At 36.7% G+C, this 24019-nt stretch overlaps 1 protein-coding gene, 1 non-coding gene and 1 pseudogene across 2 annotated transcripts; 2 read left to right on the top strand and 1 right to left on the bottom strand.

Moving 5' to 3' along the window:
* The first annotated feature begins 5311 nt into the window (after positions 1-5311).
* On the top strand, positions 5312-5418 carry LOC131176282 (small nucleolar RNA R71). Its single transcript, XR_009146405.1, has one exon. It is a non-coding gene; the product is annotated as a small nucleolar RNA R71 (small nucleolar RNA).
* Positions 5419-18006: 12588 nt separating this feature from the next.
* Positions 18007-21856, top strand: LOC110638197 (probable starch synthase 4, chloroplastic/amyloplastic; annotated as a pseudogene).
* A 369-nt stretch (positions 21857-22225) lies between these two features.
* Positions 22226-23208, bottom strand: LOC110638200 (chlorophyll a-b binding protein of LHCII type 1-like). Its single transcript, XM_021788667.2, has one exon. It carries the CDS (start codon positions 23132-23134, stop codon positions 22337-22339), a length of 798 nt encoding a protein of 265 aa, XP_021644359.2. The 5' UTR covers positions 23135-23208; the 3' UTR covers positions 22226-22336.
* Between the last annotated feature and the right edge of the window lie 811 nt (positions 23209-24019).

Raw genomic sequence — 24019 nt, 5'->3', positions numbered from 1 at the left:
TTACCTCATTGAAGTGCAGCCAATTTAATTAGATAAAATTTGGACAGCTGCTGCACTCATTGCAAAAGAAACAGTGCAATGGAATCCATTAATTAAATCGATTAATCTCAAAAATTTGGAATAGGGAAGTTAAGCTCAAAAATATAGCCATCAAGTGTAAATCAGTAGCACATAAAAGCAAGTGAGCAATGTACTAAAAATATAAAAGAAAAATGTATTTTATGAGGAACTAAAAAAAACTGAATAAGTAAATGGTTCAAGTAAAATAAAAACAACACAAGCAAAATAAGTTCAAAATATGAAGTAATTAAGCAATGAAATTAAAGACATGAAATGTTATTTTTTTTTTTTTTTTTTATATGCTCATTTGCTTGCAATGCATTGTATCCCATCTGCACAAGGAAATTAGAACAATGTTAAACTCTGAATAAGGAGTATATAAAAAAAAACTTAAAACAAATGAAAGAAAAATTGGGAGTTATGCACAAAAATGCTAAGTTTAGGTCTTTAGCTTGACCATACTTACTCAAAATTTCATGGAGAATGAGAAAGATAGCAAGTTGCTATTTTCTCAATTGGCTCACCGGCTAAATAATGCCTCAACCTTTGTCCATTTACCTTGAAATTACCAGATTTTTCACCAAAAATTTCCACAGCACCATGAGGTAAAACTTTCACAATTTTGAATGGACCTGACCACCTTGATTTTAATTTTCCTGGAAAAAATTTTAACCTTGTATTGAATAAGATAACCCAATCTCCCTCTTTTAAGTCCTTTTTCTTGATATGCTTATCATTCCAATTTTTAGTTCTTTCTTTATAGATCCTAGCATTTTCATAAGCATCAAGTCTCAATTCTTCTAATTCATCAAGTTGCAAAAGTATTTTATGTAAATCATAGTGAAAATCAAAATTGATTGCTCTAATGGCCCAATAAGCTTTGTGTTCTAATTCTACGAGCAAATGGAATGATTTCCCAAAAACTAACCTATAAGGTGTAGTTCCTATGGGGTTTTAAATGCTGTTCTATATGCCCAAAGAGTGTCATCTAATTTAAGGGACCAATCTTTTACGGACTTATTGTGATTTTCTCCAAGATTTGCTTGATTTCTCTATTTGTGTTTTCTAATTGTCCATTTGTTTGAGAGAGATAAGGTGTGGCAATCCTATGCTTTACCCATTATTTTCTCATAAACTTTTCAAATTGGTGGTTGCAAAATGGCTACCACCATCACCGATTATGGCACGTGGGGCACCAAACACAGTCAAAACAAATTTTTGAAACTTTACCACAACTTTTGCATCATTGGTAGGTGTAGCTATAGCTTCTACCCATTTAGATACATAGTCCACCCTACCAAGATATATTTATTCCCATAAGAAGATGGAAATGGCCCCATGAAATCAATTCCCTACACATCAAATAATTCAACTTCTAATATGGACTGTTGGGGCATCTCATCTCTCTTGGAAATGTTGCCTACCCTTTGGCACCTATCACACTTGCTTACAAAGTCTCTCACATGTTTAAACATTTTAGGCCAATAGAAACCTGATGTCAAGACTTTTTCAACAGTTTTTGAGACACTAAAATGACCACCATATTCAGAGGAATGACAATGATAAATAACATCATGTATTTCTTCCTCTGGTATACATCTTCTAATTATTCCATCATTGCATCTCCTAAACAAAAGCGGTTCTTCCAAAGAATAAAATTTAACATCATGCAAGAATCTTTTCTTTTGCTGCCAAGATAAATCAGGTGGCAAGACACCACAAGACAAGAAGTTCACAATATCGGCAAACCATGGAAGTGCAGAATTCAACACATACAACTGTTCATTCATGAAAAACTCATCAATTGGCACAATTTCATCATCTTTATTTTCGCTTTTATCCTAGAAAGGTGATCACCACCACATTCTCAACACCCTTTTTATCTCTTATTTCCAAATCAAATTCTTGAAGTAATAAAATCCATCTAATCAACCTAGATTTAGCTTCTTTCTTGCTCATTAAGTACTTTATTGCTGCATGATCAGTGAAAACAATTACCTTTGAGTTGACCAAATAAGAACGAAATTTATTGAGTGCAAATACTACCGCAAGGAACTCCTTTTCAGTTGTGGCGTAATTGACTTGAGCTTCATCAAGGGTTCGGCTTGCATAGTAAATGGCATAAGGTTTTCTATCTTTTTGGCCAAGGGCGGCTCAACAAAGAAACTCACTTGCATCACATATAATTTCAATGGCAAAGTCCAACTGGGGTTGCATGATAGGAGATTTTGTTACTGACGTATTTAACCTGCAAAAAGCAACCATACAATCTTTATTAAAATCAAATTTAACATCATGATTCAAAAGATTTGTTAAGGGTTTAGCAAGTTTATAAAAATCCTGAATAAATCGCCGGTAAAAACCAGCATTTCCAAGGAAACTCCGCACTCCTTTGTGATGGTTGGAGGGGCATTTTTCAATAATTTCTATTTTGGCTCTATCCACTTCAATTCCCCTTTTGAGATTAAATGCCCTAAAACGAGTCCCTCTTGGACCATAAAGTGGCATTTCTCCCAATTCAACACCAAATCATTATCAGCACATCTCTGCAAGATTTTAGACAAATTAGTCAAGCATGAATCAAAATTAGTTCCATATACTGAAAAGTCATCCATGAAGACCTCCATAATTTCTTCAATAAAATCAGAAAAATAGCCATCATGCACCTTTGAAATGTGCTGTGCATTACACAATCCGAATGGCATCCTTCGATATGCAAAGGTGCCATAGGGACATGTAAAGGTAGTTTTTTCTTGGTCATCGGATGTATTGGAATTTGAAAGAAACCGAATATCCATCTAAGTAACAAAAGAATGAATGCTTGGCTAATCTCTCTAACATTTGATCCATAAAAGGAAGAGGAAAATGGTCTTTTCTTGTGGCATTGTTCAACTTCCTATAGTCTATGCACATTCTCCAACTCGTAATAGATTCTAGTGGGTATCAATTCATTATTTTCATTTTTAACAATCACCCCACCTTTCTTTGGTACAACATGCACAGACTAACCCACTCACCGTCGAAATAGGGTAAATAATTCCAGCTAGTAATTTTAGGATTTCCTTTTCACAACATCCTTCATTGTAGGATTCAATCTTCTTTGATGTTCAATGGAAGGTTTACTATTTGGCTCAAGGAAAATCCTATGCATACAAACCGTTGGACTAATTCCTTTATATCATCAATTGCATAACCCAAAACTCTTCTATATTCTCTCAATACTCTCAACAATTTGTCATTCTCAATATTAGTCAAACATGCATTAATTATAACAGATATGTTTCATTGGGTCCAAGAAAAGCATACCTGAGGTTGGAAGGAAGAGGTTTAAGATCTACCTTTGGGGCATCCTCTACCTTTAATGATGGTGGTTTGATCTCCAAATTTTGCACTCCTTCAAGTTGAAAAATTGTGGCTTCAGGATGTGGTGGAGAGCTTTCCAAGTATTGCGCAAAAATAGCCATGTTATCATCATCAATGCTCCCACCATGGACTAAGCAATTTTCAAGTGGGTCTTGTGGATAGCTTTTTCGAAATGCTCTTGAACAATCTCATCAATAATGTCTACCCGCAAACAAGACTCAACTTCTTCATGTTTTCTTTTCATGGCTGGATTGATGTTGAATATCATTTGATCATCTCCCACTCTAAGTGTCAATTGCTCACCCTTTACATCAATTAATGCACCAGCTGCCAAAAAGGGTCTTCCCAATAAGATAGGAACTTTTGTGTCTTCTTCCATATCCAAAATGACAAAGTCCACCTGAATGTAAAATTTTCCAACCTTGATAGGCACATTTTCAAGAATGCCTTCCGATACTTAATTGAGCAGTCACCAATGAGAGATACATGTTTGTGGGCTTCAACTCTCCCATATTCAATTTTTCATATATTGAAAGAGGCATTAGGTCGACACTAGCTCCAAGGTCACATAAGGCATTTGCCACCTGCTTATCACCAATATGACAAGGAATGGAAAACACACCGGATCTTTGAGTTTGGGAGGTAACTTCTTACGGATTATAGCACCGCATTGCTCTCCCAAATTGATGGTGTCATAATCTTCTAGCCTTCTCTTGTTGGAAAGAATCTCCTTCAAAAACTTGGCATAACTCGGCATTTGGGATAGTGCCTCAGTGAATGGCACATTGATATACAATTTTTTTAGCACTTCAAGGAACTTGCCAAATTGCTTGTCTAGTTTGTGCTTGATGAATCTTTGAGGGTAGGGAAGGGTGGGTTTGTAAGGTTCTGTGGGATGTATGGTTTCTCTCCTCATCTTGCTCACTTTTGCTTTCTTCTTCTTTTTCATTTTTCTTGCTCTCAACCGAATTTTCTTCTTTTGTGCTTTCTTTTCTTCTCTCTTGTTTTCACTCTCTTGACCTACTTTCTTACCACTTCTCAAGGTCACCAACTTACATTGTTCATGAGGGTTTTGTGGTTGGCTAGGTAGTTTCCCATAGGAATTGCTTCCTGATGAGCTTGCTTGTTGCGCCAATTGAGTCTCCAACATGCGGTTGTGGACTTGTAATTGATCCATGGTTTGTCTCATGTGTTGCATTTCTTCCTCCAATTTGCTATTCATCTTGCTTTGTTCAGCAAAAAATTTCTCCATCATGTTCTCCAAGGATGGCTTCGGTTCATGGGATGGAAGGGATTGTTGTGCTCTTGCTTGATATCCAGGTGGTGGCTGCCTTGTGGGCTGAAATTGAGGCTGAAATTGAGGCTTGTTCTGCTGCATAAACTGCTGGTTATGAGCATAATTTGAGCTTTGGCCTTGTTGAGCAAAAGTTGCTTGTGGTCTCCATGTTGAGTTGTTCATATTAGAATAAGAATTTTCCATAGGTTTTTGTTGATAACCTCCTGCATAAGCAGCTTGCTCTTGCAAATAATCATCACCATAAGAAGAATAATTAACTCCACAACTTTGAGTTCCATTTGTGAAGGCAACTTGTTGCATAGTTGTAGGAGTTGAGGTTGTTGTCTTTGTGCAAAAATCACTAAGAAGCTGAGTCAACTGATCAAATTTTGCATTCATGTAGTTAATTGAGTCAAGTTCATAGATCCCAGCTTTCTTTGGCTCAAGTGCTCTAGGATTTCCCCATAAATGGGTATTATGAGCAATCTTCTCTAATAGATCATAGCATTCTTCACTTGTCATTCTCATGAAATCTCCTCCTGCTTGTGAATCAATTGTGTTTCTTATGGTCGAGTAACTCGTGTAGAAATTCGAACAATCATCCATTTGGGTATTTCATGATGAGGACATTGCCTTTCAAGCTCCTTAAATCTCATCCAAGATTCATACAAAGTTTCATCATATCTAGGTTTAAAAGCTACAATCAAATTACTCAAATTATTAGTTTTACCATGTGGGAAATATTGAGATAGAAAAGATTGATATAGCTGATACCAAGTAGCTATAATAGCTTGTGGGAGTGAGTCATACCACTCCAATGCTGAATCCCAAGAGAAAATGGAAATAATGTGAGCGAATAACTTCATCGAAACTCCATGTTGTATTTGTGTACCACATATCATCAAAAATTTCTTCAAATGAGAATGAGGATTTTCAAGTGGGCTACCTCCAAATTGTGAATTCTGAACCATTTGAATAAGACCAGTTTTTAATTCAAATTGATTAGCTCCAATAATAGGTCTGTTATCTCTCACATCAGTACATCTAGGAAAAGCATAGTCTAACATGGATCTTCTTTGAGGATCATTTTGATTAACCACAGCATTTTGCCCGTTTTGCTCATTTGCTCCATTGTTTCCACCAATAGCTCTATTTTGATTCTCCATATTTTCTATTGTCTCCTCTTGCTCAAATATTTGTTGTTCTTCTTTTACGCTTCTTTTCTTCTCTTGTACTCCTTTTGTTGGCTCGACAGAATTTTTCAATTTCAGGATTGAACAACAATTCAGTATCACTTGTGCTTTTCGATCGTCTCATAAACAAGAAAAGTACCTGAAAAACACAAGGAACAATAGTGAAAATAAAAGAAAATAAAAATTCTAATTAGCTTAAAACAATTAAAATCCAACTTAAAAACAAACAATTCCAAGAACGGCGCCAAAAACTTGATACGGTGTGTCCGCAAGTGCACGGGTCACAGTAGTATAGTTTTAAAAAAATTGATATCGATCCCACAGGGAATTGTGCTTAAATTGGAAATAAAAGTATAAGCAAATTAGAATGACAAAAATTAAAAGATATTAAAAATAAAATCTAAAAATTAAAATTAAGACAAAAATTAAAGATGTAAAATGAAATTTGGAATTAAAATTGGTATTTGAGGAATTAAAACTAGATCAATCAATTAACTAAAATTAATTAAACTAGATTACCCAAAAATTAATTTGAAATATCTATTTATGAAATTGAGAGGAATTAAATCTAAATTCAATAAAAATAAAAATAAAGTGATTATAGAAATTGGATTTAAATTGGATTTAAATTTAAATTGCTATTTATGAGGTTTGGAGGATTTATATCTAATTTCAATGAAAAATAAATTGATTCTAGAGATTGGATTTTCAATATTGTTTGCATGTGGTTTTTCCCTAATTTAGCCAAACACATGAGAATTGCAATTTTGAGGGAAATCAATTCTAAATTTTTGAAACCTTTTCAAGCATCTCAAAATTGGTTTTCATTAAATCAAACCTGTTTTCAGTATTTCAAATCTAACAAAACCCAATTAATGCTCTAATTGATTTTTGTAAGTTCCCCTTAATCTTCTTAGCTTATTTCTAACACCAAGAAAATAAAGTTTATTGCAAGATTATCCATCCCCAATATTCACTTTTCAGTCCATCTATTAAGGATTAAAACTTAACTTAATGAGGGCCCATTCATCAAGCAAGGAAATAAGCACACAAGCAATAAATCAAAATATAACAATCTTCATTTAAATGGCTAAATCGGTTCAAAACCACAAAACAAATCAATATTTACAAACCCATCTCTAGAATCTCAATCAACTACTCACAAATCATTGTTTAAAGACAAACCCAAATGAAGAAATGAAGAAATAATGGAAATGTAAGCTAAAAGGGTAGAAAAACTCAGAAATTTGCAGCATGATCTCTGCAGAAAAGTGCGAAATTTGATCCTTCTTCTGGAAGAAGATGCAGAAGATGCTCCTCCCTTTCCCTCTTTCTATCTTTCTAAAAATGCCTCCCTTGCTCTCTTTCTATCTTTCTAAAAATGCCTCCCTTGCTCTCTATGCTCTCTATATCCCAAGAAAGTGATAAAATGGGTCTTTATATAGGCTAAGGGATTGTTCTAGAATGGGTAAAAGGGGGAAGGATCTAGAAAAAGTGAGGTAAAAGGTGGAGTAACTGAATGCCACGTCAAAAATTTTCCAAGAAAACGACATAAGTAGTCGGTTGTGTCGCTGGTTGTGTCGCTCTCGGCCATTTTTTTCTCAACTTCAAATTTTTTTTTTTTTTTTTTTTTGCAATTCGATTTTAATCTCCCTCCAAATGGCTACTCTGATCAAAATACATCAAATTTCTCCAGATTTAACCTACAAAACAAATAAATTCCAAAAATTAAACTAAGAAATGTGAAAATTGTAAAATTGACTAAATATATACTAATATCTAAAATAATAGCTATGAATAAGGGTAAATTATGTGCAAAAATTACTCCTAAATGATGATATAAAATGCATGCATCAAGCCACAACATTAGCTTTCCCTGGCTGATAGTCTATCAGACAATCATAGTCTTTTATCATCTCTAACCATCTCCTCTGTCTCAAATTCAGCTCTTTCTGGGTGCCCAAATACTTCAAACTCTTATGATCCGTGTAGATGTAACACTTTTCCCCATACAAATAATGTCTCCAGATCTTAAGAGCAAACACTATAGCTGCAAGCTCCAAATCATGTGTTGGATAGTTTCTCTCATGCGGTTTTAGCTGGCGTGATGCATAGGCAATGACATTTCAATCTTGCATCAATACACAGCCTAACCCATTGTGAGAAACATCACTATAAACAGTGTATTCTTTACCCGGAGTAGGTAAAGTCAGGACTGGAGCTTCAGTCAAACATTTCTTCAATTCATCAAAACTCTGTTGGCATTTATCCATCCACTGAAATTTCACATCTTTTCTAAGCAGCTTGGTCAATGGAGATGCCAACATGGAGAATCCCTTTACAAATCTACGGTAGCATCCAGCTAAATCCAGAAAACTGCGAATTTCTGTAACATTTCTGGGTGGCCTCCAATTAAGGACAGCTTCAATCTTACTTGGATCTACTTTAATGCCCTCTTCTGATACTACATGCCCCAAAAAGGATATCTCCTTCAGCCAAAATTCACACTTCGACAATTTGGCATATAGCTGTTTCTCTCTCAAAGTCTGCAGTCCAATCCGCAGATGTCTATCATGCTCTTCTGCATTCCTCGAATAGACCAATATATCATCTATGAATACCACAACAAACTGGTCAAGGTATGGTCTGAAGATAGTGTTCATCAGATCCATAAAAGCAGCCGGAGCATTAGTTAACCCGAATGGCATGACTAGGAATTCATAATGGCCATAGCGGGTTCTGAAAGCAGTTTTAGGAATACTCTACTCTTATACTTTCAGTTGATAATAACCTGATCTCAGGTCAATTTTGGAGAACACAGCTGCACCCCTCAACTGATCAAACAAGTCATCAATGCGGGGCAATGGATATCTATTCTTTATTGTCACCTTATTCAACTGCCGATAATCAATGCATAAACGGAGAGTGCCATCTTTCTTCTTTACAAATAACACTGGTGCTCCCCAAGGTGACACACTAGGGCGGATGAAGCCCTTGTCAAGCAACTCTTGCAATTGTACTTTCAACTCTTTTAATTCTGTAGGTGCCATTCTATATGGCGTTATGGAGATTGGGTCCACACTAGGCATAACATCAATCTCAAATTGTACCTCTCTTTCTGGAGGTAATCCTGGCAATTCATCAGGAAACACATCCGGAAAGTCACATACCATAGGGATGTCCCTTAGTGCTGGACTCCCCACTTGGGTGTCTATCACATGTGCCAAGTATGCTTCACACCCCTTTCTGATCATCCTTCTGGCTAGTGCAGCCGAAATGATGTTTGACGGCAGCAAATGCCTCTCCCCGTGTATTACCACATCACCGCATGAGGAGACCAAAAGTGTATCTTGATCGCCATACCAATCATAGCATGATGCCTGGCTAACCAATCCATGCCCAAGATGATATCATACTCTCTGAAGGGCATTTCAATCAAGTCTGACAGGAAAACATGTCCTTGGATCACCAAAGGACAGTCTCTATAAATTCTGTTGACCCGGACCTCTTGTCCTAACGGACTAGTTACTAGCACTTCAAAACCCATTTGCACACATGGAACAGCAAGTGAACAGACTATGCTAGCACTAACATATGAATGGGTTGAACCCGGATCAAACAATACAAATACTTCTTGATCAAAGATAGAGAATATACTGGCTACAACATCAAAAGTCTCAGCCTCTTCTCGTTGTCTCATTGAATAAACCCTGACAGAAGCACTCCCTTGTACCGATTGACCAATTGTGCCCTGACTGCCTGTAGCAATGCCTCTACCTTTGCCTTTTCCTCTGCCAACTGACTGTGAACCTCTAGGAGCAGGACTCTGAATAGATCCCTCGACAGTAGTAGGAGCTGGACCATATCTCGAAGACGGAGCACTAGTGCAGTCTCTTGCTAAATGACCCTTGCCTCCGCAGTTAAAGCAGGCTCCAGTGGCCCAATAGCATTCCCCTCCATGTATCTTGCCACAAGTCTCACGGTGGGCGTAATGTGAACCCTCGCCGATCGGCCGACTGCACCTAAGGGGTCTTTGTCCAGAAAATCTGCCCCTACCAAATCTTCCACCTCGACCCCTGCTGGGTCCACTAAATTTCTTTTTCTTTCCAGAGGTAGTACCAGAACTCTGTTCAACTGATTTTTCCCCCTTGTCTTTTTCTGATTTCTTAGCTTTCTCTGATTTTTCTTTCACTGGGGTTGCTTTTGATTCAATTCTCTCCAGTTTAAGTGCTTGAGACATAAGCTCTGAGAAGTTACTGTGTCGAAATCCCACAACTTGCATCCTTATGCTGGGCTTCAAACCAGTCTCAAATCTCTTGCATCTTGCCTTGCTGGTAGTAAGGAGACTCCCGCATGATAGTGACTCAAAGTGAGAACTCCCTCTCATACTTTGCCACTGATCGATTTCCTTGTTTCAAACTCAAAAATTCTTGCAACTTCTGATCAACATATACATCTGGGATGTATTTCTGTCTGAACTCTTTGATGAAGTCATCCCAGGTCAGCACTGGTGGTTCAGCCAAGCTGTGGGGGATGGTCTTCCACCAATCATACGCATCCCCTTGCAGTAACGACACAGAATACTCAAACTTCAGCTCATCTTGGCAGTGCAGCTTCTTAAATACTCTGTCCATTCTTTCAAGCCATTGCTCTGCCTCTAAAGGGTCCACTGTACCCTTAAATTCTGCAGGCCCATACTTTAGTAATTTATCATATTGTCTGGCTGGAGGCAGTGGTTGTGCCACAGGTGTTTGGGGTGGAGCTTGAGCAGGCATACCCCCAGCCATTTGTTGAAACATCGCAGCCATCTGTTGTGCGAACTGTGCAGGAAACTGCGGCATTTGCGGGGCTGGTGCTACTGATCCACTGACATTCGGTAAAGCTGGGGCTTCCTCTTATGCCTCAGCTTCAACAGACTGCTCAATTGAGCGATCCCCTTCTTCCATTTCAGTCTGAAGTTAGGGTATCTCCTGAATAAGTAACACATGGAGATTCCCCTCCGTTAGTTCATATTCATGATGTAATGCACTGTATGTAACAATTATGGACATTGAGCAGTTGTACTTAATAAAGAAAAATACAAATTCACAAGTTAAAACATACTTCAAAAATTTGCTCTGATACCACTAAAACATGTCACACCTTACCTTTGTAAGGCATAACATGATCCCGTAGAATACCTAATGAACTACCGAACTTCACCTATCGATAACTCATTAAGTACCCTGCGAGGGATTTTAAAACAATTTTCTTATTTTTAATAAGTGGTGAGCATTTTCTAATAAGTATTTAAACATTTAGTTAAAATTTTTGGTTCATTTTGGTTTTCCGCAAATTTTATAAAAATTTTGACAGAGTTCTGTCTGTATTTTGTGAACCAGTTCTTCAAATACCTGTAAAAAGCACTTCTAAAAATTTTTCTCAACAACTGCTTCAATTTCATACTCAATCTCAATCAATTTCTCAACACATTTATCAACTTTCAAATTTCAAATCCACTATCCAATGATCATCAAAATACTAGCAATCCATTTCATTCAAATTAAATAAAATAGTTCCATTCGTATTTCATTAGAAACAAAACACATCATTACAAAATTTACATTAAGAGAATTTCAAACTACAATATATATTATAACTTTATACAAATTTTATACAAACTGCTCTAGACCCATTTACATGTCCATACTTTTATATGCAATACATACATCAAAAGAAGTATTTACAATTAGGGTATAAATTATACGCGATGACTTTAAGCTGATAGCTCCTCACACCTCAGCAGCTCAGTCTGCTGCTCCTCTAGTCTCTGTATCTGTGACAGCAATAGAAGCTATCGCTGAGTACTAGGACTCAGTGGTGCACAACATACTAAAATAATCTTTATGCAAAACTTAAATCACATTTATTCAAAAATTTGGCTGAACATGAGAATTAAGTACAAATCATGCATTGTGAGATTTTAAATGCAAACCAAGTTCATTTCAAAGTATCAAAACACATTTCATAAAACCCACAGTTAGATCATGCCATTCGAAACAAATAGAATCTCAATAGCCAGAGGCTAAAGAGAAATCACATCACAAGGCTAGCTAGCTCAAATATATGGATATCCATTCACATCCTCTTCTACTGGCACACCTCAACACTTCTCCAGAGAAGGAATCAAAATTCGAAACTAATTACCCCCACTAGTCATGCTAGTGAGGTGTTCAAATATATGGTCATGACACTGTGGTTTCAAAACTTATCTTAACAATTTGCTAAACATTGTCATTTCAATATACATAATAACTTTTAACAATTTAAATCAAAACATCATAAGAATACCATAATCCAATATTTCACATTATTCAAAACAGTATGCAAAAGATGATTACAAAAAAGTATACGTTGTGCACAAACCTCAAACGAGTCGCCTCTTGGCTTTGACTCGGTTCCTCGGGTTCTTTCCCGGTATTCTTTTCAACTGAAACACACAATTTCACAATGTTTCAGTACTAGAACTTAAAATAAATTTAAAATAAATTTAGCTTCACTTGTACCTAGCTCTAACATGCTAAACTCGACGTTCTTGAAATTTTGTGTTTTGGGTTACTATTCATTACACTATTCAAGTCAAATTGTTGACTTTCTAAGGCTTAATAGGTATGGGAATTCCAACTTCACCCACATACCACATTTTGGCTACCAAACTTGTTGGTTTTGGTCATTTTCTCAACACTTAAGTCTTTTAGGAAAAATTGTCAATTTTCAATTTTTGGTGTTCCTAATTGTACTGTTTCATTGGTCAGTTACTGTTAGAATTTGGCAAAACTTTCTTCATAGAAAATGTTCTCTATTGTCTTAAGTTTATTCCCCTTTTTGAATCACCCCAATTGGAGTTTTGTAGCTCAAGTTATAAGCAAATTACGTTTACTATTCATGCTGCAGAATTTGGTTCTGCAGATTTGTTGCTCCAACTTCATTCAGCAATTTGATCAAATTAGGTCCATAATTTGGTCTAACTTTCTTCATATGAAATGTTCTAATATGCCTTAGGTTTCCATCAGTTCAAGAATCGCTTAAATCAGAGTTTTCTAGAGAGAGTTATAGCAATTGAAACTTTACTATTCAAATGGCAAATCTGCAGTCTGCAGATTCAGGTCACCAACTTTGCTCAGTAATTTGATTAGGTTAATGGCATAATTTGGGTTGGTGTTCTTCATGAAAGTTTTAGGTCTATATTTCATCTAACCACTGGTAAAATTTCAGGTCATTTGACCTACGTAGCTCGAGTTATGACCAAATGAACAAACACTGTTCATTTGGTCAGTTTGTGCAGTGGCAGCCTGCGATTTCTTAACTTCGATCACTTTGTTCACTAGGTTTTAGTCAATTTTTGGGCAGGCTTCCTGAATGAAAATTGTGTCATTTAGTGCCTATTTTCATCCCTAATTGGTCCCATATCCATTGGACTTGTAAAATTTTATTTTTGATCCCTCAAAGGAGGTTTTGGTCATGCTGCCAGCACATGACCTTATCCAATCCGAATTAGCTTTTAATTCCAACATTTCTAACAGACCTCATTTGGTCACAAATGACCATTTTTCACTTCACATTAGGTCAAAGACACCATTTACAAGTTTTTCACATTTTTTGTCTCTAAACCCTAATGTCCAAACTCTAATTCACTAACCTCATGCATTTACTTGATTCCATACCTCTAAACATAGTCATTCAACTAACTAAGGTTTATATACCCAATTAAATCCATCAAACCATGCAAATATACTCCCATATACATGCTGGCTGAAAATTATTCATGTTCCCTCATCAAATTTTTATTTCATTTTAAGCATTTTTCTAAGTTAACTAAGTTATAAAAACAAGTAATAAACTCATTTGCAACTTAAATCACTAACCTTTGTGTAGCAACTTCTAATTCCCCTTTTCTCCAATTTTCTTTCTTCTTTTCCCCTTTCTTTGATGACCAATCTTCTTTTTCAAGTGATTAAATCAAGTTTTTATGGGAGAATTTGAGGTAAGGTAGGGTAAAATGTGTGTTTAAAAGCTTGTATTCAAGCTTTCATGGAGGATCAATGGTGGGGTTTGGGAAAGACTATGGCTGCTGGTTTCTTTGAGGTAGGAGAAGGTTGATATTTTTGCTTTTATGTATTTTACGTCTTGTTTTATGTATTTGAATGCGTCAACAATTGTGGGATTTAAAATAATTAATTTTGACATCATTTTGATGTCATAAGGTGATGTAATTAACTTTTTCTTTTCTTTTCTTTTCTATTTATTTTTCTATTAGTTCTTTAATTTAATTCTCGATTCCGAAATTTTCTTTTCTCCGATTTTATTTGACAGTTAAGTCAGGAGTCAGCTCTCGGGGTCAATTGACCAAATTGCCCCTCGCCGGTTCATCCCGGTTTGCAATTAATTCCATATTTCTTCCTGCTTCCTGATCTAATTATTTGACTGGCTTAACAGTTATTTTTCGTGATTTTCTCTTTTCCATTGTGTTTATAAGGGTCCTAAGGACCGCAGCGTCACTTTTTACGGTTCGAAATTTGAGTTTAAAAGGACTTAGCAGTCATTCCCGAGAAGGTCACCCATCGCTATGACTCTCAGCTCGTTTAACTTCTTCTTTTTTGTTTTTCTTATTTATACTTAACTAATTGAATATTACTAATTATTTGTGTTTATGGCTTGTCTAGTTGTCTTAAGTGTGGTTCTAATCCCCTTAATTGTCCGGACTGACACCGGTCACCGGAACAGTGAAATTTACCAGGCTATGCAAACGGGGGTGTTACAATTGGACTTGTAAAATTTCATTTTTAGTCCCTCAAAGTTGATTTTTGGTCATGCTTCATACCCAATCCGAATTTGGCTTTGATTTAAACATTTCTAACACACTTAATTAGGTTACAAATGACCATTTCTTCTCTTAAACTATGTCAAAGACATCATTTAGCACTTCTTCACATTTTTTGTCTCTAAACCCTAATGTTCAAAACCCTAATTCATGTCATTTATTGCATTTAGCTAATTAAACACTTAAACCATGCTCCCTTAACTCAATTAAGCTTCCTAACATGTTTAGCTCAAACAAATTTATACTTTGTCCAACCAAACCCTAGCTGTCCAAAATTCTATATAATCCCTCAACAAATTTTCTTTCCATTTTAACTTTATTTACAAGCTCAATAAGTTAGAAATATAAGAATCAAACTCAAATTATCAAATTTGATTACTAACCTTTTATGTAGAATTTCTTTTTCTTCAAAACTTCTTTCTTTCTTTTTCTTCAAAACTTCTTCCTTTCTTTTTCTTTTTGTTGTCAAGCTCCTTCCCAAGTGACTAGAACAAGTTTTTGTGAAGCAAGTATGGGAGAAGTTGAGGTTTAGTGAGGGTTTCAAAGCTTGAAGACAACTTTAATGGAGGAATTTCCATGGAAATGAGAGGGAAAGGGAAAGTGACGTTTTGAAGAAGACCTTTATCTCTTTTTTTTTTTTTCTTTCTTTTCTTTTTGTTTTTATGTCTTTAGGAAGACCAAAAATCTAATTAAGTAAATATATTAATTATTATTTTTATGGCATCATGCATTAGGTCATGCATGATGTCATCACCTTTTGACTTTTTCATTTTCTTCTTTTTTTTATTTATTTTTTATTAGTTCTTTAATTTAATTCTCGATTTCGAAATTTTTTTTTCTTCAATTTTATTTGACAGTTAGGTCAGGAGTCAGCTCTTGGGGTCAATTGACCAAATTACCCATCGCCGGTTCGACCCGATTTGCAAATAATCTAATATTTCTTTCGGCTCCCTGACCTAATTATTTGACTGACTTAACAGTTCTTTTTCATGATTTTCTTTTTTCCAATGTATTCATAAGGGTCCTAAGGACCGCGGCGTCACATTTTACGGTTCGAAATTTGAGTTTAAATCGACTTCGCAGTCGTTCCCGAGACGATCACCATCACTGTGACTCTTGGCTCGTTTAACTTTCTATGTTCAGTTTTTCTTGTTTATACTTAACTAATTGGACATTACTAATTATTTGTATTTATGGTTTATCTAGTTGTCTTAAGTATAGTTCTAATCCCCTTAATTGTCCGGACCGACACTGGTCACCGGAACAGTGAAATATACCAGGCTATACAAATAGGGGTGTTACAATCTTACAGCCACAAGACCTGACTTGATGTATTCTGCAAGTCTATTGTCTAGATTTATGTATTCACCAAGTTTGGGTCACCTTGTTGCTACAAAAAGAGTTTTGAGATATTTAAAAGGCACAGCAGACCATGGGATTTGGTATCTAAAAGGTGAAGACCTAAAGCTAGAGGGATATGTAGACAGTGACTGGGCAGGCTGTATGGATGATATGAGAAGCACTTCTGGGCACGTGTTCTCATTGGGATCAGGTCCATTTTCATGGAATTCAAAGAAGCAAGAGGTGGTAGCTCAATTTACTGCAGAGGTTGAATACATCTTTGCTGTTGCTACTGCTAAACAGTCAATTTGGCTTCGAAAGCTGCTGAAGGATTTGGCAAATGAGCAAGTTGAACCTACTGTTATTTGGTGTGACAATAAGTCTGCCATTGCAATTGCAAGTAATCCAATTCAACATGGAAGGACTAAGCATATTAAAGTGAAGTTTCATTTCTTGCGAAGTTGAAAAGGCTGTGAAATCAAGTTCTCGACCGCAAATCCGATGAGCAACTTGCTGATGTTTTGACCAAGGCTCTTCCTAAGAGCAAATTTGAAGAAATGAAGAAAAAGCTTGGAGTATCAAGGAAAATTCTCAAGGAGGAGTGTTGAGAGCAGTGAGATTTTTCCTAGATACTTAGGAGCTTAGTTCTTGTTGACATTTTGTCTATTTTTAATGTTATTTTGTTTATTTTGCTGTAAATCAGTTGGCATGTTAGTCAACTTGTGTTAGGTTCAAATCTACTCCTTAAATTGGGGAATGTAATCATGCTTCATCATGTTTTTGTTACTTTAGTAGTTGGAGCAGGTCTGTTATATACCAAAAAGTGTAAGACTTCTAATATATGAAAAAGATTAAATGAAGTCTCTCTTACGCAGCTGCTGAGAAAAGTTTATAAGAAGAATCACTTTCTTCTCTGTTTTTTTCTAGCAATTTTCAGTTCAGAAATTGCAACAGATGCACCCATGCCAAATTTTCCCACAAATAATTGAGTCTTATATATTCGCATCAATGTGTTTTCTCTTGCTACAAGGATGGATTTTAGCCATCTCCCTTTAGCCAGGATAAGGCTTAGTTGAGCTGAAGCTAGTTTACTAAATTTCTTATTTTTTGCATGTTTAAACAGGCACGCAAATTTAAAGCACATACAATTGCACAATCACACAACATAGAAGAGGAGAAGAATAACACAAGATTTTTGTGATTCGACCCTAAAATTTACGTCCATAGGTAAGACAAAAGAAAAAGTTTTACTATGATGAAAAAGAGCATTATACAACCATTCGAAATTCTCAAACCTCATGTCACATGAATAACACTGCAGCTGGACAGTGAAACACACAATTATTAGTTCTTAATTTATATTTCTGATTGGCAATCAATTAATTCTTCCAAATAAATGATTATGCTCATGACATCTTGGATTGTTGTTCTGCTTGCTTAATTATGAATATTGGTCCTATAGCTAATGGCAAGTTAATAATTTCCCCCCTTTTCTGTTGTTATTGTCATGGTCATATTTTCATCATTAATATTGTGGATTATTTTTCCTTACAGGTTGGTGGTCTGGGAGATGTTGTGACTGGTCTTGGAAAAGCACTCCAAAAGAGAGGACACCTTGTGGAAATTATTCTGCCTAATTATGATTGCATGCAATATGATGGTATTGGCAATTTGAGGGTATGACAAAATTTTGACTTGAGCAACAATTGAAAGAACTTTTGTTTTATGAACGTTTTCAATAATCTGATTGCTTGTGCATGCCCTAGATGTGATAGTGGAGTCGTATCTTGATGGCAAATTGTACAAAAACAAAATATGGGTTGGCATCATTGAAGGTTTGTGACTCTAATTGCTTTTGTTTCCATAGTCTATCTAAGCAGTACATCTTGATTGTGAGTTTTGATCTGACAGGTCTTCCTGTTTACTTTATTGAGCCTCATCACCGTGACAAATTCTTCTGGAGAGGGCAGTTTTATGGAGAACATGATGATTTCAAACGTTTTTCATTTTTTAGCCGTGCTGCACTTGATTTGCTTCTTGAAGCTGGCAAAAAACCAGACATAATTCATTGCCATGACTGGCAGACAGCTTTTGTTGTATGATCAAACCAGACATATAAAATTCCAATGCTGCCTCGAATTTTCTTTCAGCACATGATCAATCATTTCAATGCAATGAAAACTCTCTTATTGCTATTTCAGGCGCCACTCTATTGGGATTTATATTGCCCAAAAGGATTGAATTCAGCTAGAATATGTTTTACGTGTCACAACTTTGAGTACCAAGGGACTGCAGCTGCATCATATTTTGGCATCCTTGTGGACTTGATGTCAAGCAGCTAAATAGACCAGATAGAATGCAGGACAACTCAGCACATGATAGGGTCAATCCTATTAAGGTATTGAAATTCTTTATTCAAGTATAGTTCACATCATCCTTTCCTGGAATTGTCCACCATCTATGGTTGCTTACACTTTCCTGTTCCCCAGGGTGCAGTGGTGTTCTCAAACATCGTGACAACAGTATCACCCACCGATGCACAAGAGGTGCGGACTGCTGAGGTATGGATTTTTCCTTTTAGCTCTTCTTTATCTGATAAATTGCTTTCTCTCTCATATTTTTTAGAATAATATGAGAAGCGAAGTTTCAAGAAATGACTAAAATTAACCTTTTGATATCATGATTCAGGCTTTCAGCTCAGCTATCTAAGTTTTGAATTGTATGGAAATATTCGCATGAAAATTTGTTGAATGATGTTTCTGGTTGTGTTCTCTAATTTTGTGTAAATTACCTAGACGTAGTTGCATCTAGGGCTTATAAAGAACTAACTATACACATATTTTTCTGCTTTTAGCTAAAAGATACTATTTTGTTTTAGTACCTCCAAAAGTATATAAATGGGTAGCAATTGACAAACTGCAGCCTTTTACCTTTTCTTTTTGGACCCGTATGCATGCCACAAAGATCTGAAGGGCTTTTGTATGACATTGTATAGCTACCCTTCATCTGTTATGTTTAATACAGGGTTCATTCATCTTTTATAGGGTGGAAGAGGTCCCCATTCAACTCTTAATTTCCATGCCAAGAAGTTCATTGGAATTCTTAATGGAATTGATACTGACACATGGAATCCTGTGACTGATACTCTTCTCAAAGTTCAGTACAGTGCTAATAACCTTCAAGGGAAAGCAGAAAACAAAATAGCTACAAGAAGGCATCTTGGGCTATCAACTGCAGATGCTAGGCAGCCATTGGTATTCTTCCTTCAAAAGCTCCAAATGATTCACTTCTACTTATTCTGGGAACCTTGGGCTAAAATGCCAATCATTTTGGGTATCATAGTTAACAGTGTTTCAATGATATCTCAATCAATATTTTTCTTGATTCTGTGATGTATCAATATTGGGAAACATATGTTGCACAGTGTTGTGTCTTTTTTTTGTCCACTTGAACAGTGTTGTGTTAAGAGTTTTATCAAGACGTTTTCTTTTATTAAGCAGAGAATCCATTTTGCATATCATCCTGCAACTCATTGGTTTTTATATTTTTTCTCCCGTTGTGTAAACGTTAACCGTTTTCTCTCATCTCAGATTAGCATGGATGCGCACGCTCACACATATATATTAAGTTTTATTTTTAGGAGTGATTGATATGCTGTCATAGGGAGATTGTAAAGGAGCTTATGGGCATACCAATACCATGTGGACACTATACTTACATGGTTATTGTTTTTATTTTTGCTGAATCTACTTCCATTAATGGAATTCTTTCATCTTTTATTGAATAGGTAGGCTGCATAACAAGATTGGTGCCACAGAAAGGTGTACATCTTATTAGACATGCAATATACCGAACACTAGAGTTGGGAGGACAATTTCTACTTCTTGGCTCAAGCCCAGTTTCACATATCCAGGTAATCCTCTGTTTCTCTTTATACTACCGAAAAATATGCAATCCTCTGCTTTTTTGCGTATTATTTTGGATATAAGATCCTAATTCTACAAGAAATCATTTTGAGAATACATATATATAATACATGGAATTGTTGTGTAGCTGTATTTGTCGAATGCACTTCCTTGGTTGCTTCCTCCTAAAATGGCCAAAAACTACTTTCGAGGTGTTTTTGGATGCGGATGAATACCCAAAGCATCTAAGAAAGTATTTTTGCAAAACAAGTCCCAATCACTATGCCAAATGTGCAGTTATAAGCTCGCAATATGGACAAACAAATATGTTCATAGATGGTCGAGCTTATGAACTCTACATGTGGGAAATGAACGCCATTTTGGACATGAGCACTGATTTCATTTATTTAACCTTCAGCCATTCTTTTCCAAATCCTCTCTTCAATTTACACTTGATGGATGCATTTAATTAACTTACTTGTTTCTTATGTAGAGGGAATTTGAGGGTATTGCAAGTCATTTTCAGAATCACGAGCGTGTTCGACTGATATTGAAGTATGATGAATCTCTTTCCCATTCCATTTATGCAGCATCTGACATGTTCATCATCCCATCTATCTTTGAGCCTTGTGGCCTTACACAGGTAAAGCTGTCAGTATTGCCCATGCAAATGTTCTAGAATGGCAAACGATCTAGTGATATCTGATGGATTTGAAAGTGATATCTGTATTGCTGTAACTATGGAACTGAAACCTGATGAACGAGAACTAATTTTGCAGCATAATTGTTAACTTAAACATAAGATTTTCCATGTGTACAACACCATATTTTATACATATCATTGTCAGTTCCAGATGCAAACGTGTATTTGAACTCTTCTTTTTCTACCTGTAATTTTCTGCAGATGATAGCAATGAGATATGGTTCCATACCCATTGCAAGAAAAACTGGTGGTCTAAATGACAGGTGACATGATTTTTTTTGCATAATTCAACAATTTGCCTGACATAATTTTCAGGTAGTATTGTTCATTAACTCCTGATTTTTCTCCCTTCTCCTGTAGTGTTTTTGATGTTGATGATGATACAATTCCTCTTCAATTTCGAAATGGATATACATTCTTGAATCCCGATGAACTGGTAAACAACTAGAGCTGAATACTTGGTTTTTTTAACCCCCATGGTACACTGGCTTTGAGCTAGTAGAAGTTATTAATAGTACCAGTCAATCAATTATTGACGTCTGCCTGCATGAGCTACTATAGAACTAGAAGTATCATCCATATTGAACCTTTTAATTTCTTCCCCTGCTCTGGGATTTTGTCCATTTTCATTGAACATGCTCATTTGGGATGCTGTTCTGATGGATCAAAATGTCTCGCTAATATTTTCAGGGAGTAAATGGTACATTAGAACGTGCATTTAACTACTATAGAAACAATCATGAGGGCTGGCAGCAGCTTGTTCAGAAGGGCATGAATATTGATTTTAGTTGGGAATCTACAGCATCACAGTACGGACCTCTACTCAAAATCAGTGGCCAGATCAAGGGCGGCAGCAAGTCAGTCTAAGGCATCGTAAGTAGGCATTTTCACGGAAGCTGTGGAACTGTACTTGATTTAACTTGATTCATGGCTGTGAATTTGTAGGCCATGAACTAAGAAAACTAGGCCAGCAAAGTGCCTTTACAGACATGTCCTGTAACTTTCTCTTCTTTCTTTTCTCCCCTTTCGTTTTGGGGTTGGTTGTAGGGGAAAAAGGGTGTGGTTGGGTGCGTGGGAATGAAGGTACAGACCACGCAATTCTTTTGTTGATAAACATTATAATATGTCAATGTATACCAGAAATTCAGAGTCAGTGTTTACAGCTTTTCCTTGTCATTGTTCTAGGCTCATCTTTTCCTGATCCATATGTTTGAAATTTACTATTTTCCACCTTACAAACGCAGTTCCAAGTCTGCGTTTCAGAAACTCCGACCGTCTAAATTGAAATAACCAATCATTTTCATCTTATTGGTTAACGGGGTCGGTGTTACCCTGCGTTTCACAAACTGCCATGACACTTACTACAATTTGATTTACCGTGCCTTACAACAATTTGCTTTACCGTGCCCCTAATTATTGCATGGTTTCATGGAATTTACTGTTGAATATATATATATATATATATTCTGAGAGTGAGACAGTGGCTGTCCCACATTTTTTTTACAAGAATAGCCACACAGAAGGTTGCACTTTTAGCACGCCAAATTCATATCATGCTTTGAATTAGCTCACAACAAATTTAAATATCACAATCCACAATCTAAAGTACAAACATAAAAAATCTCCTTTTCAAGCTCACTTTCCAGGGACGAAATTTGTGGCATAAGCCCAGGCATTGTTGTTGACGGGGTCAGCAAGGTGGTCGGCCAAGTTCTCCAGTGGTCCCTTTCCTGTCACAATGGCCTGAACAAAGAATCCAAACATGGAGAACATAGCCAATCTGCCATTCTTGATCTCCTTCACCTTGAGCTCAGCAAATGCCTCTGGGTCATCAGCCAAGCCCAATGGGTCAAAACTCCCACCTGGGTAGATTGGATCTGTGACCTCACCGAGCGGTCCACCGGCAATTCTGTAACCCTCAACGGCACCCATCAACACAACCTGGACTGCCCAGATGGCCAAGATGCTTTGTGCATGGATCAAGCTTGGGTTGCCTAAGTAGTCAAGACCACCTTCGCTGAAGATCTGGGCTCCTGCCTTGAACCACACAGCCTCGCCGAACTTAACTCCGTTGCGAGCCAAGAGCTCGGGGAAGACGCAACCAAGTGCTCCAAGCATGGCCCATCTACAATGGATCACTTCTAGCTCACGGTTCCTAGCAAAGGTTTCTGGGTCAGCAGAGAGCCCAGCGGTGTCCCAACCATAGTCACCAGGGAATTCACCAGTCAGGTAGGATGGGGGCTCACCGGACAATGGACCCAAGTACAAAACACGGTCTGGGCCGTACCATGGGCTTCCAGAGGAAACAGACCTACCGGCACTTTTCCTCATGGATACACGGCCATTGCCCATGAGCTCAGGGGCAGAGGGGTTGAGCTTCACCGCCTTGCCTGCAAATGAAGGGGAGGAGAGGGCCATAGTTGAGGCTGCCATTGCTTAAATGAGTGTGGGTTTTAGTCTTCTACAAGTTGAGTGGTTGAAGTGGTGGGAGAGAGAAGTGGGTTTGGTGGGCATTTATAATGGGTTGGGTGTGGATTTCCTTATCTTGGTGGAATCCATGTCCAGGATTTCACAGGTGCGTCTTATCTTGGGGTATCTAAATCTCTCATTTCATTGGAGGCTCAAGATTGTAGTCCTCGTTCTCGTTATCCTACTTGGCAGTCTTTAGACCACTAAGTTCTTAGATTCAAATTTTTACCCTGTAGTCAATCTGGTGTTCCACTTTCATACGTTATCCTTCTTCTCTTTCTATTTTCAAATCAATTTATGTGAGAAAAATTATATTAAAATCAAATGCTTCAATGCATTTTCACAGCAAATTATTAAGAAAAAAGAAAACTCTTCTGTCAATGCATGCAATAGATTTTTGTGAAAGAAATGATGTTAATGTAGATTTACTTTAGAGATTATCCACGAGTAAAGCTGCGTCCATCAACCTTTATTAGTTGAGAGAGTTCACATAACGGGTGAGTTTAGCAAATAGTAATTACTCTAAGTTTGAGTGGTTGGTAAGATGCCTGCAGAAAATATCTGCAGAAGAAAATCTAAGGTAGTGGGAAAGCTGAGATTATCATCATGTCCAACAGGTTTCAAAGATTTCAGTTTTTATGAAACTAATATATCTATTGATTGAACCAAAGTTCTTGAAAGGAACATGAAACCAGCCAGCCTAATCAAAGAACGGTGGTTTCTAAAATGACAGCAAACTCTGTCAATTTCTATCGGTAAACGTTTTGGAATTGCATATGTTTCTTCTAGAATTTTCTTGCAATTATGATAATGGCATTATTTTGAGGGCTAATTATTAAGTACAGCAGG

This window comes from Hevea brasiliensis, chromosome 18, assembly GCF_030052815.1.
Source record: "Hevea brasiliensis isolate MT/VB/25A 57/8 chromosome 18, ASM3005281v1, whole genome shotgun sequence".
NCBI lineage: Eukaryota > Viridiplantae > Streptophyta > Magnoliopsida > Malpighiales > Euphorbiaceae > Hevea > Hevea brasiliensis.
This window is presented reverse-complemented; position numbering and strand designations above follow the sequence as displayed.

What these genes read in the sequence shown, in the direction of transcription:
- LOC110638200 (XM_021788667.2), bottom strand. Translation starts at nt 23,134, where the DNA reads ATGGCAGCCTCAACTATGGCCCTCTCCTCCCCTTCATTTGCAGGCAAG.